Source organism: Apiospora kogelbergensis (genome assembly GCF_038363985.1).
Source record: "Apiospora kogelbergensis strain CBS 113332 chromosome Unknown utg000003l_segment0_segment0, whole genome shotgun sequence".
NCBI lineage: Eukaryota > Fungi > Ascomycota > Sordariomycetes > Amphisphaeriales > Apiosporaceae > Apiospora > Apiospora kogelbergensis.
Genome location: NW_027117420.1, coordinates 1,657,719 through 1,672,650, shown reverse-complemented (window position 1 = coordinate 1,672,650; position 14,932 = coordinate 1,657,719). Strand labels below are relative to the sequence as shown.

General features: G+C 56.2%; 7 protein-coding genes across 7 annotated transcripts; 4 read left to right on the top strand and 3 right to left on the bottom strand.

The window, feature by feature from the left end:
* Window positions 1-98: 98 nt before the first annotated feature.
* PG998_005285 (oxidoreductase) lies at window positions 99-1,295 on the bottom strand (the record flags this gene model as incomplete). The annotated part of the gene is made up of 3 exons (XM_066872103.1): window positions 99-947; window positions 1,000-1,168; window positions 1,252-1,295. 3 exons carry the CDS (start codon window positions 1,293-1,295, stop codon window positions 99-101), a joined length of 1,062 nt encoding a protein of 353 aa, XP_066732200.1.
* Window positions 1,296-2,213: 918 nt separating this feature from the next.
* Window positions 2,214-3,637, top strand: PG998_005284 (NADH kinase pos5; the record flags this gene model as incomplete). Its single annotated transcript, XM_066872102.1, has 2 exons — window positions 2,214-2,672; window positions 2,696-3,637. 2 exons carry the CDS (start codon window positions 2,214-2,216, stop codon window positions 3,635-3,637), a joined length of 1,401 nt encoding a protein of 466 aa, XP_066732199.1.
* A 627-nt stretch (window positions 3,638-4,264) lies between these two features.
* On the bottom strand, window positions 4,265-5,978 carry PG998_005283 (uncharacterized protein; the record flags this gene model as incomplete). The annotated part of the gene is made up of 2 exons (XM_066872101.1): window positions 4,265-5,870; window positions 5,932-5,978. 2 exons carry the CDS (start codon window positions 5,976-5,978, stop codon window positions 4,265-4,267), a joined length of 1,653 nt encoding a protein of 550 aa, XP_066732198.1.
* Window positions 5,979-6,230: 252 nt separating this feature from the next.
* On the bottom strand, window positions 6,231-6,556 carry PG998_005282 (uncharacterized protein; the record flags this gene model as incomplete). Its single annotated transcript, XM_066872100.1, has 2 exons — window positions 6,231-6,422; window positions 6,443-6,556. The coding sequence occupies 2 exons, from the start codon at window positions 6,554-6,556 to the stop codon at window positions 6,231-6,233; spliced, it is 306 nt and encodes a 101-aa protein (XP_066732197.1).
* Window positions 6,557-8,253: 1,697 nt separating this feature from the next.
* PG998_005281 (uncharacterized protein) lies at window positions 8,254-10,427 on the top strand (the record flags this gene model as incomplete). Its single annotated transcript, XM_066872099.1, has 5 exons — window positions 8,254-8,884; window positions 8,988-9,122; window positions 9,190-9,413; window positions 9,483-9,637; window positions 9,860-10,427. 5 exons carry the CDS (start codon window positions 8,254-8,256, stop codon window positions 10,425-10,427), a joined length of 1,713 nt encoding a protein of 570 aa, XP_066732196.1.
* Window positions 10,428-11,061: 634 nt separating this feature from the next.
* PG998_005280 (uncharacterized protein) lies at window positions 11,062-12,621 on the top strand (the record flags this gene model as incomplete). Its single annotated transcript, XM_066872098.1, has 6 exons — window positions 11,062-11,132; window positions 11,207-11,575; window positions 11,639-11,825; window positions 11,878-11,887; window positions 11,953-12,188; window positions 12,244-12,621. 6 exons carry the CDS (start codon window positions 11,062-11,064, stop codon window positions 12,619-12,621), a joined length of 1,251 nt encoding a protein of 416 aa, XP_066732195.1.
* An 815-nt stretch (window positions 12,622-13,436) lies between these two features.
* Window positions 13,437-14,576, top strand: PG998_005279 (uncharacterized protein; the record flags this gene model as incomplete). Its single annotated transcript, XM_066872097.1, has 1 exon — window positions 13,437-14,576. One exon carries the CDS (start codon window positions 13,437-13,439, stop codon window positions 14,574-14,576), a length of 1,140 nt encoding a protein of 379 aa, XP_066732194.1.
* Window positions 14,577-14,932: the final 356 nt, after the last annotated feature.

Here is a 14,932-nt window from a genome sequence, read left to right as displayed (position 1 = left end):
GTTTATACTCTTCTTATTCCTGGTTTATCATTATCTTATTGAAGGGAGCAGGATGGATTTGCTACGTTGTTTTGTCTTGTCGGGTATTTTGCGGCAAATCACGACGAGATCTGGACCTCTCTGCCCGTCTTGCCGCTCTCCTGGACGGCCTCGATGATCCGCAGCACGTCGCAAGCCTGCGAAGCGGGCACGGGGACATCTTCCTCCTTGCCCGAGGCGAGGGCCTTGGCAAAACCCTCGTAGATCTTGGCGTATGTGGGCGGGGGTTCGACGTTCGGCAGGTCCGTTTGGGAGACCGAGTTGCCCTCTCCGAGGAGGGCCAGCTTTCCGGCCCACTCGGGGCCCTCGCGGCCAAACTTGGCGTCAGTGATGGCCATGCCGGCCTTGATCTGGGGCTCCTGGGTGTCGAGACCCTTCTTGGTATACGAGCCTTTCGAGCCGCGGATCCAAAAGCGCGGCTGCTGGGTCTCAACGCTGAGGACGCCGATGCGCACGATGGCGGTCAGGCCGTTGTCGTAGTACAGGTGCGCCGTCAGCGAGTCCGGGTCGACCCCGTCGCTGCTGGGGTAGAATTTCCCCTGGCGCTGGCTCACGAACTTGGCGTAGACGGACCGCGGCAGGCCGAACAGAGTGTAGACCTGGTCACAGAGGTGGGTGCCCAGGTCGTAGACGGCGCCGCCGCCCTCTTCCATGGGGACGGTGCCCTTCCAGTTGGTCGGGTGTTCCATCTTGTAGCGGTCGAAGTGGGTCTCGAACTCGACGACGCGGCCGAGGGTTCCCTCCCGGAGGAGTTGCGAGACGGTGGCGAAGTCGGCGTCCCATCGGCGGTTCTGGTACACGCACAGCAGCTTGCCCTTGGCGCGGGCCAGGTCGGCGAGGGCGGCGGCTTCGGCCGACGTGGGCACGAAGGGCTTCTCGCAGAAGACGTGCTTGCCGGCCTCGAGCGCCTGCGACGCGAAGGCGAAGTGTGTGGGGGGGCGTCGTACAGAGCACCACGACGTCCAGCGCCGAATCGGCTAGCAGGCTATCGAGCGACGTGTGGTGCTGCAGGCCGGGGTAGTCGGCGGGCGCTGAGTCATTGGGCTTGGGGCTGCGCTGCAGGATCGAGTGCAGCTTCAGCGAGGGCGTGGCCTGGATGAAGGGAATATGGAAGACTTTGGCGGACATTCTGTGGGAGGTCAGAGCCCCGAGTTAGCCAGCCTGTCTGTCGTCTTGTTTGGGAGGGAGGGATATGAGATGCCAAAGACCTACCCATAGCCCACCACGCCGACGTTGAATTGCTTGGAGTTCGCCATTTTTGGGGGAGTTATCCTTTGCTAAGAAGGGAGTCTGTTGTGCAGTACATGAGGGAACGAAGAGGAGCCGGGATATGGTCGCATTTTTGTAAGCAGAGCCGGGCGTTCGACTTTCTCGTAATAGCCTCTCCTGATGGCGGGGTGGTCGTGATGCATCCCACATTACGATGGCGTTCTCCAACCGCGATTCACACCCTGACACCACAGCGGGGACCCGCTGGAGATTCTGTCATTCACCCCACTACAGCCAAAGCCGGAATTAGCGGGCAGCTTCAGCTAGCTGGCGCACTAAAGCTAAAAGCCACATAGCTCTGGCTCTAGCTGACGGGTTGCGCTGCATGGTTTCCATTTCGGGCAGGAATAGCAGTTAGTCAGTCGAAGTCTCTGTCGTTTCGCGTCACTCAGTTGCATCTTGACTCGAGTCGCGATGCCCTCCAAGGCCGCTTTTGGTAATGCGAAGAGCTGTTGTGCTCCCTCGTGGGCGGGCCACAGGTGCACGTGTCATCTGTTGGGTACGGGCCAAGCTCCGGCGAGGATCATCGTTCTGCCCCAAGAGAAAAAGAAAGAGACATTGATTGAAGCCAGAGAGTTGAGTTTGAGAGACAACGAACGACATTGCCAAAGAGACTGTCAACTGCTTAACTTAGGGTTTTGCCTGATTGGCTCAGTGAGAGAGCTCCAGCCCCAGCAGGGGTAGCAAGCCCTCCACCACCTCTAGCCCTCCATGATCAGCGCTCGTCACCATCTCCACTAGAATCCAGGACTGTCTTTTGACTCAAAGTTATCCAAGAAAAAGCAGTCAACGCTTCTCTCGACATTGCGAAAAAGCGCCGACAGCTTGCCGACTCTTTGCGACCATGATCAGTGTGTCCAATCGATCGACAAAGCTGGAAAGCTGCCGCCCCTGCTGCCACGACCATGAATAGACTTCGGCCGACAGCGAAGACATCCGTGTCGCGGACATGGAACAACATCTGGACTGAAAGGTCATTCTCTGCGACAGCCCGCCGACAGGAGATTCGCGATGCGCGGACCCTCGGCCATCGCATCGTGCCGCTGTACAAGAGCAGCTCCACATCGTCGCTGCTCTCGCTCGAATGGCCGGTGCCCCCGCGCAACATCCTGATTATGCCAAAGCTGCACGCCGCGCCCGTCATCGCCTCAACCATTGAGTTCGCCAAACACGTGAATAGCGAATACCCAAACCTCAACCTCATTTTCGAGAAGCGCATCGCCGACATGCTGCACCAAGACCTGCCCTTCCCCGTCTACAGCTCCGAGCCCATCCACTTCCCCAAGAGGACCGACCTCGTCGCCACCCTGGGAGGTGACGGCACCATCCTGCGGGCCGCGAGCCTGTTCAGCCTCCACACCTCAGTCCCGCCCATCCTGTCCTTTAGTATGGGCACCCTGGGTTTCTTGGGGAGTGGAAGTTCGAGGAGTTCAAGCGGGCGTGGCGCGAGGTATACATGAGCGGAAGCGTAGTCGCTATGAGCGATCTGCAGGGGCCTCATACCCAAGCCGCCGCGCTGAACGCCACGCCTTCGTCAGCGGGACGGCACGATGCCGACGAGATACAAAAGCGATACGAGGGGTGGGCTAGCATGCGCGGCCGGAGCATGGGCGTGAACCGCTCGTCCAAGATGCTCCTGCGCCATCGGCTCAAGGTCGGCGTGTACGACGCGGACGGCGTCAATGTTAACGAACAACTGATGCCCACGTCGACCGCCGCCTTCCCCGTCGTCGCGCCCGCCGTTAAGGACATACTGGGGTCCGGGCGAGGGCAAACCCAAGGCGTGCCCGACATTCACGCCATCAACGAGCTCGTCATCCACCGCGGGCCGAACCCGCATCTGGCTATAGTCGACGTCTACGTCGGAAACCGCTTCCTGACCGAGGCCGTGGCCGATGGGATCTTAATTAGTACCCCCACGGGGTCGACGGCCTACTCGTTGAGCGCGGGCGGCACCATCATCCATCCCCTAACGAAAGCGATGCTGTTGACGCCCATCTGTGCCCGCACCCTCAGCTTCCGCCACCTAAGCCTGCCGCTTAACAAGAAGGTCGTGCTCAAGGTCAGTAAGAAAAACCGCGGGCGCGAGCTCGAGGTCAGCATCGACGGGAAACGGAAAGCTGGCGTCACCATCGGCATGGAAATCCGCGTCACGGGCGAGGAGGTGGGCCGGAAGAGCAGGGGCCCCGACGGGTGTCGCGACAACAGCTGGACCGGAGGTGTCCCCTGCGTTATCAGGAGTAGTGGTCAGGGTGACGAGGGGGATGATGATGATGGGTGGGTCGGGGGCCTGAATGAGAGGCTCAAGTTCAATTATCCTGTAGGCTGAAGTATATATACGTGGTCTCCTGGATATAGGTTGAGTATACTCAGCGAATAGACAGGTCAACGATGCACAATGCCGCATCAATTGAAATCACGCGAGTTGCATGGTCCTGGGTCCTCGCACCAGTCGACGACATGACCTTGAAGAGCGGTCACTCAAATAACACTGCGCTATGAAGGAACGGGTACCAGACAATCAGAGTTATCTCAAGAACAGTACTACGCCGGCGGTGGTTTTTGTACCACCTCCATACGCTGCGTCACTTAACAAAGTCTAAGCTTCGTATGATCCAAATTATAGGTTGCCGTCATTCACAGGCTTGGCTGGGAGTGCATCGATGCGATTGTTGAACTTTAGGGCAGGAGGATGACGCGGAATGACTAACTTATAGTGTCTAAGAGATGTTATCTAGGTATTCTGTGGCTACGCATACAACCACTGTGTCAACAATTCCACCCACGATATGCCAATGGCTGGAGACGGCATTATTGACGTTGATACTATCGACAGATCTGGTATATAGATTCATTACTCTGCCCGAAAATCCACCAGTACTTGCACCTTTCTACCCTGACAGTGCCATGACGTCCTCCTCGAGAGGCATTATATTTGAGGTCTGGGGATATACAATCAGCGCAACTTCTTTCCGTATTTCGAATCCTTTCCGAAATACGTAACAGCCACGTCTTTCCACAGTGGGTCGAAGTTGGGAATCGCCGTCGTCTCCTTCTCTTTGGTAGCACTGTTGGGGGTAGCCATGGTCTTGATCCAAGGGCAGATGGCGTCTTCGAGGGTCATTTGGCGTACCATTTCGTTGTAACTTTTGCTCCTGGCGTTGTCCTTTTCCCGGCCCGGCTCGTTGTACCAAGGGTTGGCGCAGAAGATCATGGACTGGATCGAGACGAGGACCTGGAGTAGGGTCGACTGCTCGGGCCGCCAGGGCTCGCCGCTCCACGTGCCCAGCAGCGAGAGGCAAACGTAGCCATTGCTGTACAGATTGGGGTTGAAGCCGACGTGGGCGGCGGATTGTGGCAACACGCAGAACCGGACCAAGGGCGCCTGCTGCGGGAACTCGACCGGCAGGAACATGTCGAACAGGAAGAAGCCGTCGGCGTAGGGCGTGTCCTGGGGCCCGATGATGAGCACCTTCAGCACGTCGGGCCGCGAGCTGCCGTGGCGCACAAAGATGCCTTCGGGTAGCGAGGTCTGCAGGATCGCCAGTTCACGCACCATGCGCTTCATGCGGTGGCGCGGTGGCACTTGGGTGGCTGCTTTCTCTGCTTCTCCCTTGTAGAAGAATGTAAGCAGCGCCTCGCTGTCGGGTATCTCGGCCACGCGGTTCTCTCGATGATAGTCGACAAAGCTCTGAGTCGGGGCAGCAGGCGTGGGCAGAAGCGACTTCTTAACGGGGACGGCCTTGTCGCAGTACAATTGGGCGATCCTAACGAGTCGCGAGTTCCATGATTGCATTTCCGCATCTCCGAGTTGGTATGACTTTGCATATTGTAACATCGCCTCGCTTTGGGGGAGTATGGTCGCAAGCATGGAGCTCAGTGATTTACCAGTAGACAGGGCATTTACCTTGCTGTCGACTTTCATGTACGGGGCAAACGAAAGCTGATCCAGTCGACCCCTGCTGTCGAAGATTTGCCTGTCTTGGGTCACTAGCGAAGCCAATGTAGGATGAGAGGCCAGTGCCTCGATGAAATCCAGCACTCCATCACAAAGTTGATACTGCTTTTTTATATCCTCAAGGCAGTCGTTACCAAGAAGATTCCCGGCGTGAATGAGCAAGTCCGAGCGAGCCAGCATGAAGGCGAATAGCCCTACCTGTGAGGCGTCGTTGGCAAGTGATGGTAGCAGAGCGGCCACGAGTCGAAAGCGAAGCTCCAGAGTCTTGATCTCTTTCTCTTGGTTTTTAAAAATCGGAAGGCTTTTGACAGGCTGCGCATACTTTTGCTTGCTGGCACTGATGCATCCGTAGCCGACACCGGCCGCGTTGGTGCTAGAGTCGGTCTCGCCGGTGCTGGACAAAACCCACTCGGTGGCCAAGGGCTTGAAGCGTGACGTCGCACAAGCCAGTGCCCACGTGATGAGGTCTTGTCCCCGGGCGCAGCAGTGGTGGATGGTGACATTGATTCCCGATACGCGAATCTTGGGAAGTTTGTCCAGGTCTGAAGAGCCTATTTCGACTTCGGAACCGCAAGGACAGGTGCAGGCGTTGCACAACTGGCCGCTACAGTAAAAGCCTTCCAATTCTTAAAGTTAGTGATATGTTTTATAGAGATAAATCGAACGCATTCCTCTGTTTCCAGTTGGTAGCCCAGCTTGTCGGGAAGTACATTAAAGGGGTATTGGTAGCCCAACGTTGGGTAACCAGGTGGATGTATTGTCCTGCTAAAAACAACGCCCACGAGACACCAGGGTAGAGGGCTGATTTCATATAGCAAAGCCTTCTCAAACTGTATATATGATTGCTCTTGTGGAGCGTCAAAACATACTATTCTTCAAGGATTGGGCGACTGCGACATGCTGGACAGAAGATAATTAATACGGGGAAAGTGCTGATTGCTTACCACAAGCTAAATCGACCTTTTCAGACGTCAATGATCCCTTTTTCTATGTCGTTCCACCACTGCTGGACCGAATTTGTCACGTTGTCGGCGTTCAGCTCCATCGGCCCCAGGCAGCCAGCGCACCGGCCTGGCACCTTGGACGATATGAATTTCTTGAGGGCCATATGGTTATCTTCAGGAGCACGAGGAACCACGACAGAATGTCGACGATTCTTGGGGTGCCTGGGTTTACAACGGCAGGAGGAGGCTTGGCCGATGTGGACGGGGCAGGCTGTTGTTGCTGCTGAGGTTCCGGAGCCTGCAGATTCTTCTTCTTCTTCTTCTTCAGATGTAATTTGAAGAACATGATGTTGTAAGCGGTCGCCAGGATCCTGAAAAGAGACGCTGTGGAACTGATGAGAGGAGGGACAAATCGATTCGCCAAAAGAACGATACAGCCCAAGGTAAAGCTCAGGATTCGATGATGTAGGAGCTTTCCTTCACTCATAGTGGTGGACATGGGAGGGGTCGGGATAGCGGCTTAAATGAGGTACCTAGACATAAGTGTTCATGAAGGAAATGGGGAGAAGCCGGAGAACGATATCACTGTCGGGGCAGAAATTCATTAACTCGAAGATTGCAGGTCAGGCGATCAAGACCAAGTCGGGTTGGCGTGGAAGCTGTTTAATGGTAGGGGGTGAACCGGATACCAATAAATTTTGAGTTCCAACGAAAAGGCAGTTTGAGCTGGATAGGGCAATACTAAGGCTAGCAGAACAGACAAGGTGTTTCCAGTGCCATGATCGGTGTGAGTGCCTATCCTCCACGTTCCATAGGCTGGAAGAACTTAACAATTCTAAAGTTACCGTGGCACCGGACCCAATGCCGTTATACTCACCTTACCCACGCATATATCAAAATAACTCCCTCATACCCCATGTGCCATTGCGTGATTTCTGGGGGCAAATAAAGAGACGGAAATCTCAAGTGGTGAAGAGCGTCTTCGGATGTTCTAGTTCCTAATGGGCTGACTTGGCAGCAAATAGTCATCAATGGAGAAGAACCGAAATAAAACGCATCGGCGTTGGCGTACTATCAACATCCACCGCAGCTTCAAGTTTGAGTCTCTGAACATAACGCCGGCCAGCATTGTGCAAGGCATCACCACTGATAACGAAAAGGGGCTGGATTGAAATGATGTGTGAACTAGAGTCAATCCATAGATCCGGTTGGTATTCACGCCCATTCACTTGATTCCTGAGTTAATTATATGCGAGGAAACAACCAGTTGTGTCCCGAACCACCAAGGCCAGTACGTGGAAGTTTATCATCCAGAAGATGAACCGTTGCTGCCTGAGAGGTTCAGCCTCGCGGTGTCTAAACTGACAGTTCTGTCTGCTGGTTCGTTGTAGTCATATCTATGTGCTTACCACCTGATGACCAGTATAGGGCCAAGCCCAGGTGGATTAGCTATATGCATCAAGGTGGACCGACGTCGCATTATCCAACCAAAGAACCCGGCCAAGCACGTGGAACTCTGCATAGCGAAATGCCTACTAGCATGTGATTATGCAGTACGGCAGGGGCTTTCTTCGAAGATGCGAGCACGAACACACCCGCTTGAATAACGACGGCTGCATGTCAACCCGAAGAATGACTGTTTTCCGGCCCGTATGGGCGCTATACAGCGGAAAGATTCCGAGTGGACGTGAGACAATGAGATGATAGTCACACGAGCATGGCTGAGACTTGGCGCATATATCTTGGAACACTCAGGCTGGCCCCGCTATGCGCCGCACACATGCCTTCGTCAGAACCAACCGTCTTTATACCAATAACGGGACGCGGCTGGGTGGGTAAAGTGAAACACAGGGCCGAGTATGCCGGCCAAGGCCCGTGAAGTACAATTTCACCTGATTTCTCCCACAGAAAATGCTTTGAGATAATATTCTGTCCGTTTGCTATGGCCATAAATACCACATCCTCCCTTCTTGCAAACCTGTGACCGCCATAGACCCGATACCATTAAGGGTCTTTCGACCAGATAGGCTCGAACCACCAAAAATGGCTTCCGCCGCTTCGCTAACGTCCGCCACCTGGCCGATGGTCACTCATCTGACAACCGTCTTCTTCGCCGGCGTGGGCTCGCACCATCTGATCCGGCCGTACGAGATCGACAGCTACCCCATCACGATCTGCGGCGCCTACCTCGCAACTCTGACGGCGGTGTTCGTGGGCTACTACTCCAAGGTCTTCGTCAACGGCGGCCTAGAAGTTGCGGCTGCCGCCTGGAACACCTTGGCGTTGTCGTGTGCGTTCAACATTGGTCTCGCCACTAGCATGCTTATCTACCGCGCCTTTTTCCACCGGCTGCATCACTTTCCCGGTCCTTTTCCAGCGAAGTTGTCACGCTTCTATGCGGCACGCGCCTCGGCCAACGGCCTACAGATGCACATCACCACGCAGAAGATGCACGAGAGGTATGGCGACTTTGTGCGGACGGGCCCCCGTCATCTCTCGATATTGCGTCCGGCCGCTATCCCGGCTATCTACGGCCCTGCGACTAGATGTGTGCGGAGCCCCTGGTACAGCGCGACCCCGGGCGGCGTGGACGACCTGTCGCTTCTCCAAACGAGGGCCCCTGAGCCGCACAAGCGGCGCAAGAAGATCTGGGAGAGAGGGTTGAGCTTCAAAGGTATTTGTCGTACCTTTTCTGCCGTTGAGCAACAAGAATTTTCTTGCTTAACTCTGCCACATTCTCTTCCTTGGTTCCGGAGTAGCAAGCTGATTATTCCCAGCGCTGCAGACATATGAATCCCGTGTTAGAGCCAAAGCGGACCTGCTGCTCTCCCGTCTTGTCGAGAGTGCAGGCAAACCCATCGATATGACCATGTATGGCATGTTCTATGGATTCGACGTCATGAGCGAAGTCGGTAAGTAAGACAAACGATACATCTAAGCAACCTAGGAGATATTGCACCGGGTCAGGTGAGCTAACAGGGGGTAATCGAAATGCCTCAGGGTTCTCTAAAGATTTCAACATGCTGAAGTCGGGAGAGAAACACCCGGCTATTATGGCCTTGCATAGCAGTCTCTCCATTCTCTCCATCATCGGCGGTTCCGCGCCCTGGCTTTTAGGGATGTTGACGCGGATTCCTGGGGCCAGCGGTGGTTACCAGGAATTCATCGAATGGTGCGGTGTTGAGTTGCAAGCCAGAAGAACGGTAAGTAAATATCCTTGATTCTTGTGCCGCAAACAGGGCTTATCCTGAGGGTTTAATCATGCGTTGCAGGTCTACAACCAAGAAAGGGCGACTAAGATAGAGGACAAAGATCCCAGCGATGTTGTCTCATGGCTGTTGAAAGCGGAGGGCGACGGAGATATCGGTGCCCCAAAATCCAATCTAGCCTGGCAGGAGGAAGCTCGGCTTCTAATTGTGGCAGGAAGGTATGATTACACCTGCTCGAGAGTTGGTGGTCATCGAATTGCACAGCCATAACAAGAGAAAAGAGGCTAACTGCTGTATCTGGCTTTAGTGATACTACCAGCACCGTCCTGACGAATACGTGAGTTACCTAAGCCTTTTGGCTTTTCTCTCTCTTTATTGTACGATCCCTTCACCTTTTACCTTCTTTGTTGGTTGGCATTAAACATGCTGATGTCGCCCAGACTATATTTTCTCGCCAGGTACCCGGACATATACCGCAAGCTCCAAGAACAGGTCGATGAGGCCTTGAAGCCTGACGGTGGCGACAGTACCGCCGTGTCGCACGAAAAGATCAAGGACATCGCCTACCTTGACTGGATCGTCCAGGAAACGCTGCGACTCAAGCCCGCTGTACCCAGCGGCGTGTCTCGGCTCACCCCGCCCGAGGGTCTGCAGATCGACGAGGTCCGTGTGCCAGGAGACACCATCGTGGTGGTGCCCATGCACAGCATCCAGCGGGACCCGCGATACTGGGGCGGCGAGGCGGACGCCGTGGCCTACAGACCGGGGCGGTGGGAGACGCTATCGACCGAAAAGGCGGCGTGGATGGCGTTCAACCGCGGCGCCTCGGTCTGCCCGGGCAAGAACCTCGCGTTCATGGAGCTCCGGCTCGTGCTGGCCAAGATGGCGGCGCGCTTCGAGGTGCCCCAATTCGCGCCAGGGTTCGACATGGAGGCGTTTGATTGCGGGACCGAGGATCGGTTCACGATGCATTTGGGTGAGCTACAGCTGGTTTTCACTCCGAGGTGAGAGAGGGCTCCGTTGTCGAGAATGGGCTGTTGGCATTCAAGAGACGCTGGCGACTAAACAACTAAAACAAGAATGTCTGATGGGTATGCAAAAGGGGCAGTGGGGGTTGCCGGGTGTTCCGCTCCAGATGGATTTAGCGAAGCTTGTTCCCCGATGGTGGGAGTTTAGTTGCCGGGAGATGCGGCGAAGACATGGAGCTGTCATATTCCCGCAATTCTAGAACCCCTGCCAAGATGCGTCATGCGGAGCCGGAGTGCGGCAAGGCGGATCGCTACGTGGCAGGGGAGCCAGTAAGCAGTAAGCCATGGGCATCAAACCGGTTTCGCCAGTTGCTAGCAGCCACTGATTGAGAAGTACTTGGGTCTTTCTCCCACATGTAGACACGGGCCTGCATCATAGTCCATGCATGACCTCATCGTTGCAACATCGAGACGCCATGAGCTGTGCTGAAAGCTAGTGACCCCGCTAGATCCGTCCTCGCTCCCCCGCACCCATTGAAGATCCGGCATATATAAGATCGTGTCTTGGCAATCTAGGAACGGGATCTCAACTGCCCATCTAGAATTCACTCAAAGTATATTCGCTTGTAATACGATACCACTGAGGCTTGAGAGAGATATAACGTTTGCCCACCATGGTTCACCAGCACGGCGACGAGCATGACATCCCTCACCACCACAGGGTCCACCGGCAAGTCTTCCCCATGTTTTGATCTTGAGAGGGCATCGGGTGAAAGGAGCCTCACTTTCAGATCAATATTTTCTAATACGAGAACACAGACCCGGCGGCTGGCTCCCTGCCGACCACCGCCTGCACCGCGACTGGCTCTCCAAGCAGATCAAGCATGTGGACGGGCACGGCGACCAGAAGCCCAAGCTGATCCCGGTCCTCCAGGAGTTCAAGGACTTTATCGAGGGCAACCCACGCATCTACATGTACTTCTCGCAGATGTGGGAGGAGGTGCCGCACAAGCACCCCTACGACAAGGACCCCACGGGGGCAGCCCAGATCCGCGACTACGAGCACATGCTCGACATGCTGAACCACGTCTTTACCAAGGCCCCCGAGTGGACCGACGCCGCTTACGGTGTGGGCATGGTTGGAGTACCCATGGTCGGCATCTTTGATTACGCCATGGCGACGCCTAGGTGAGCCACTCCTCTATGCCCTGTTCCCATTGATAAGCTGACATTGATGGCTGCCGCTTTTAGTGGCCATGCGGCCTTCTTGGATCCAGACGTGAACAGGATGCTGAAGAAGGTCCTCAACGAGTGGGGCAAGTTCCTCCAGACGCCTGCGTCCGCTGAGGTGCTCAACGCCGAGAGCGGTTGGTTCGGAAAAGCACGCCACGGCGGACCTGATGTCCGTCGCCAACGCGCCCCTGAAGACGTCGCACACGTTTGAGGACATGTACATATGCGATGCGTCGAAAGACCACCACGGCTACAAGTCTTGGGACGGTAAGTTGACGATGCAGTATACTTACTTGACTTCATTCCGAGGTCCTGCTAACTGACTGCCTCAGATTTCTTCACGCGACAGCTGCGCGAGGGCGTGCGCCCCGTCGCCTCGCCCGAGGACGACAGCGTCGTAGCCAACGCGTGCGAGTCCAAGGTGTACAATGTGGCGCGCCGCGAAGCTGCGGGACCGGTTCTGGATCAAGGGCCAGCCGTACTCGGTGGTGGACATGCTGGCGCACGACCCGCTGTCGGCGCAGTTCGGCGAGTGCACCGTGTACCAGGCGTTCCTGTCGGCGCTGTCGTACCACCGGTGGCACGCGCCCGTGTCGGGCACGGTGAAGCGGTGTTTCGTGCAGGACGGGACGTACTTCAGCGAGCCGATCCTCGAGAAGGACGGCGGGCAGGAGTACGAGATCGACAGCCGGGGCATCTCGATGGCGCAGGGCTATCTGACGGCGCTCGCGACGCGCGCCGTCATCTTCATCGAGGCCGACAACCCGGACATCGGCCTCATGGCCTTCATCGGCATCGGCATGGACGAGGTCAGCACGTGTGACATCACGGTCAAGGAGGGCCAGCACATCAAGAAGGGCGAGCAGACGGGCATGTTCCACTTTGGCGGCTCGTCGCACTGCCTGCTGTTCCGCAAGGGCGTCAAGATCGACGGCTTCCCGGATGTGGGCCGCGACGAGAACGTGCCGGTGCGCAGCAAGGTGGCTGTCGTGAGCAAGTGAGCGTGCGTGTGTGTGTGTGTATGTATGAAATAGTAATCATGGTAGCAGTAATGGATGGAATGTATTCGTTGATTGAAGCATCCGATAATTGACAGCGGCCCAGCTCCGTAATTGGCTATCCACCTTTGTTGGGTCCAGTCAGGTGAAGGGAAAGGAAAGTTTTGGCGATACCCATCTGTCCGTTTCAGGTAGCTTTCTCGCTTTCACGTTGCAAGTCCATGGCATTTCGCATTTCGCATTTCGCTAGCGGCCCGAGCCTATGATTTTCCAGGCCGAGCCGCCACGATGTGTTCCTGCAATGCGACCTTGTTTCTCTGAATAGCCTGTCGCTGGGGTTGCAGCGTACTGACGGAACGCTGCAGATCCCCCGCGCAGTGCGTGTGTACGCAGGAGGCGCAGCAGCCAACCAGGCAGTTCGCGGTTCGCTGTCACTCGCTGGCTTCCCACTGGCTTCCCACTGGCTTCCCACGTTCTGCACTCCGTAGCCCCCTGCTAGTTTGGGCCCTGCCATTTTCGGTGAAGGCGCCCCGTTTTGTTTTAGGGGGGATTAAAGAAAGTACGGGGGTATCACCCGAATCTTTCAGGGCCATGCTTACTGCGAGAGCTGGCATGGCCCTACTTCTTCTCTCGTCGGTCCCTTTTGCTTTTGCCCCCAATCTCCAGTCGTTACCTATTCTCTCTTTTCAACTCATCGGTAGATCGGGGGACGGCGGGCTTAGATCAATATCATGAGAAGGGACTACCACCGCGAGATACATCGCAATCTCACCAAGCTCACCAAGCGCTAGAACTAATCGACCTGCCGGAAAAAGCGAATGCGCCGCCCATCCGCCGACCCACCCGTCCGATGCATGCCACCAATTGGACTCAGTCCAGCGCCCTCCTTTAGGATAAGACACGCCCACCACCCAACCACGGCGGCCGACAGCTGCGACCACCACGCCGTTTCTTTCTGCCCGCGCCAATACAAGACGTACATCAACCGACTCTTCCCCGGCCTGGATCCCGCCACGACCGCTGCAGCCGCCGCCATGTCGGCCGGGCCAGCAGCAGCAGCAGCAGCAACAGCAGCAGACGACCACAGCCATGGGGCGCCACCGACCACTTCCTCGACGACGCATACCACGCAGAAGCAGCCACAGCTGCAGTCATCGCAGACGCAACCCCCACCACAACAGCAGCGGGACTCGTCGACGCTGGTCCCTCTGCCGCCCATAATGCAACTCCCGCCGCGCGACAGCCTCCCCGAGCTCCCCCAAGTCGGCAGCGACCGCGCCTGGGTCACCGTGAAGATCGTCTTCCGGTCGCTGTGCCTGTGCATCGGCCTGTCGCTCTGCGCCATCGCCATCGCCTCTTTCGCGCCGCCGTTCCCCATCGGCGTGCCCATCGTCGTGCTGACCATGGGCCTGATTGCCTCGCTCTGGAACGCCGCCGAGTTCATCACCATGTGCACGCGGGGCAGCCGCCGGCGGGGCATCACGGCCAAGGCGCACGTGGGCTGCGAGCTGATCCTCTGGATGTTCAGCGTGACGGGGGCCGTCATCCAGGGAATCGCCCTGGGTTGGCCCCTGTTCACACCGACCGGCGCCGTGTGCGTCGCGCTGCTCGGTACCTTGGGAATCCTGGAGTTCGTCCTCTTCGTGCGGTCCTGCGTCGAGGTGGACCGGCGCAAGAAGGACCAGCGCATCCAGCAGCTTGTCATCGCCTTGCAGATGCAGCAGCAGCGGAACCTGGACTTACGGCACCAACAGCAACTGGGACAGGGACAGCAGCAGAAACAGGCCGTATCGTCGCCGTCGACCGAGGCGGCCACTTCCTCGTGGGGACCTGCACCCTCGTCCTCTGACTACAGTCGCGAGTTCAATACCAAATACTATGGGCCGATGCCAGAGCCGCTCGACGATCCGAGGGACCTGCAAAAGGTCCTCATCATTGACCCGCGACTGCGAGGATAAGTGTATTAATTCGCAGTTAATAAAAATGGCGATGGGAACAACATAATCTTGCTGGCCTGCTTCAAAACTTGGTAGCATATATATCTTCTTTGTAATGCATAATAGACTTTTCGTCGCCCTTCCGGGCCTACATACACGCTCTTCAATCTCGCTCAAACGCTGGCGATTTGCCAATCACAGTCCAGGATAACATACAGAAAAAGATAAGACAGGGAATAATCCACCAACACAACGGTATCGCAAAACAATCAACAATGAACGCATCCCTCATCGCCTTGATATACAGGTCCAATAATGCCTCAATCCAAACTCTTGTTGAAGAAAACCGGGTCAAAATTTGTACAGACAGACTCGAA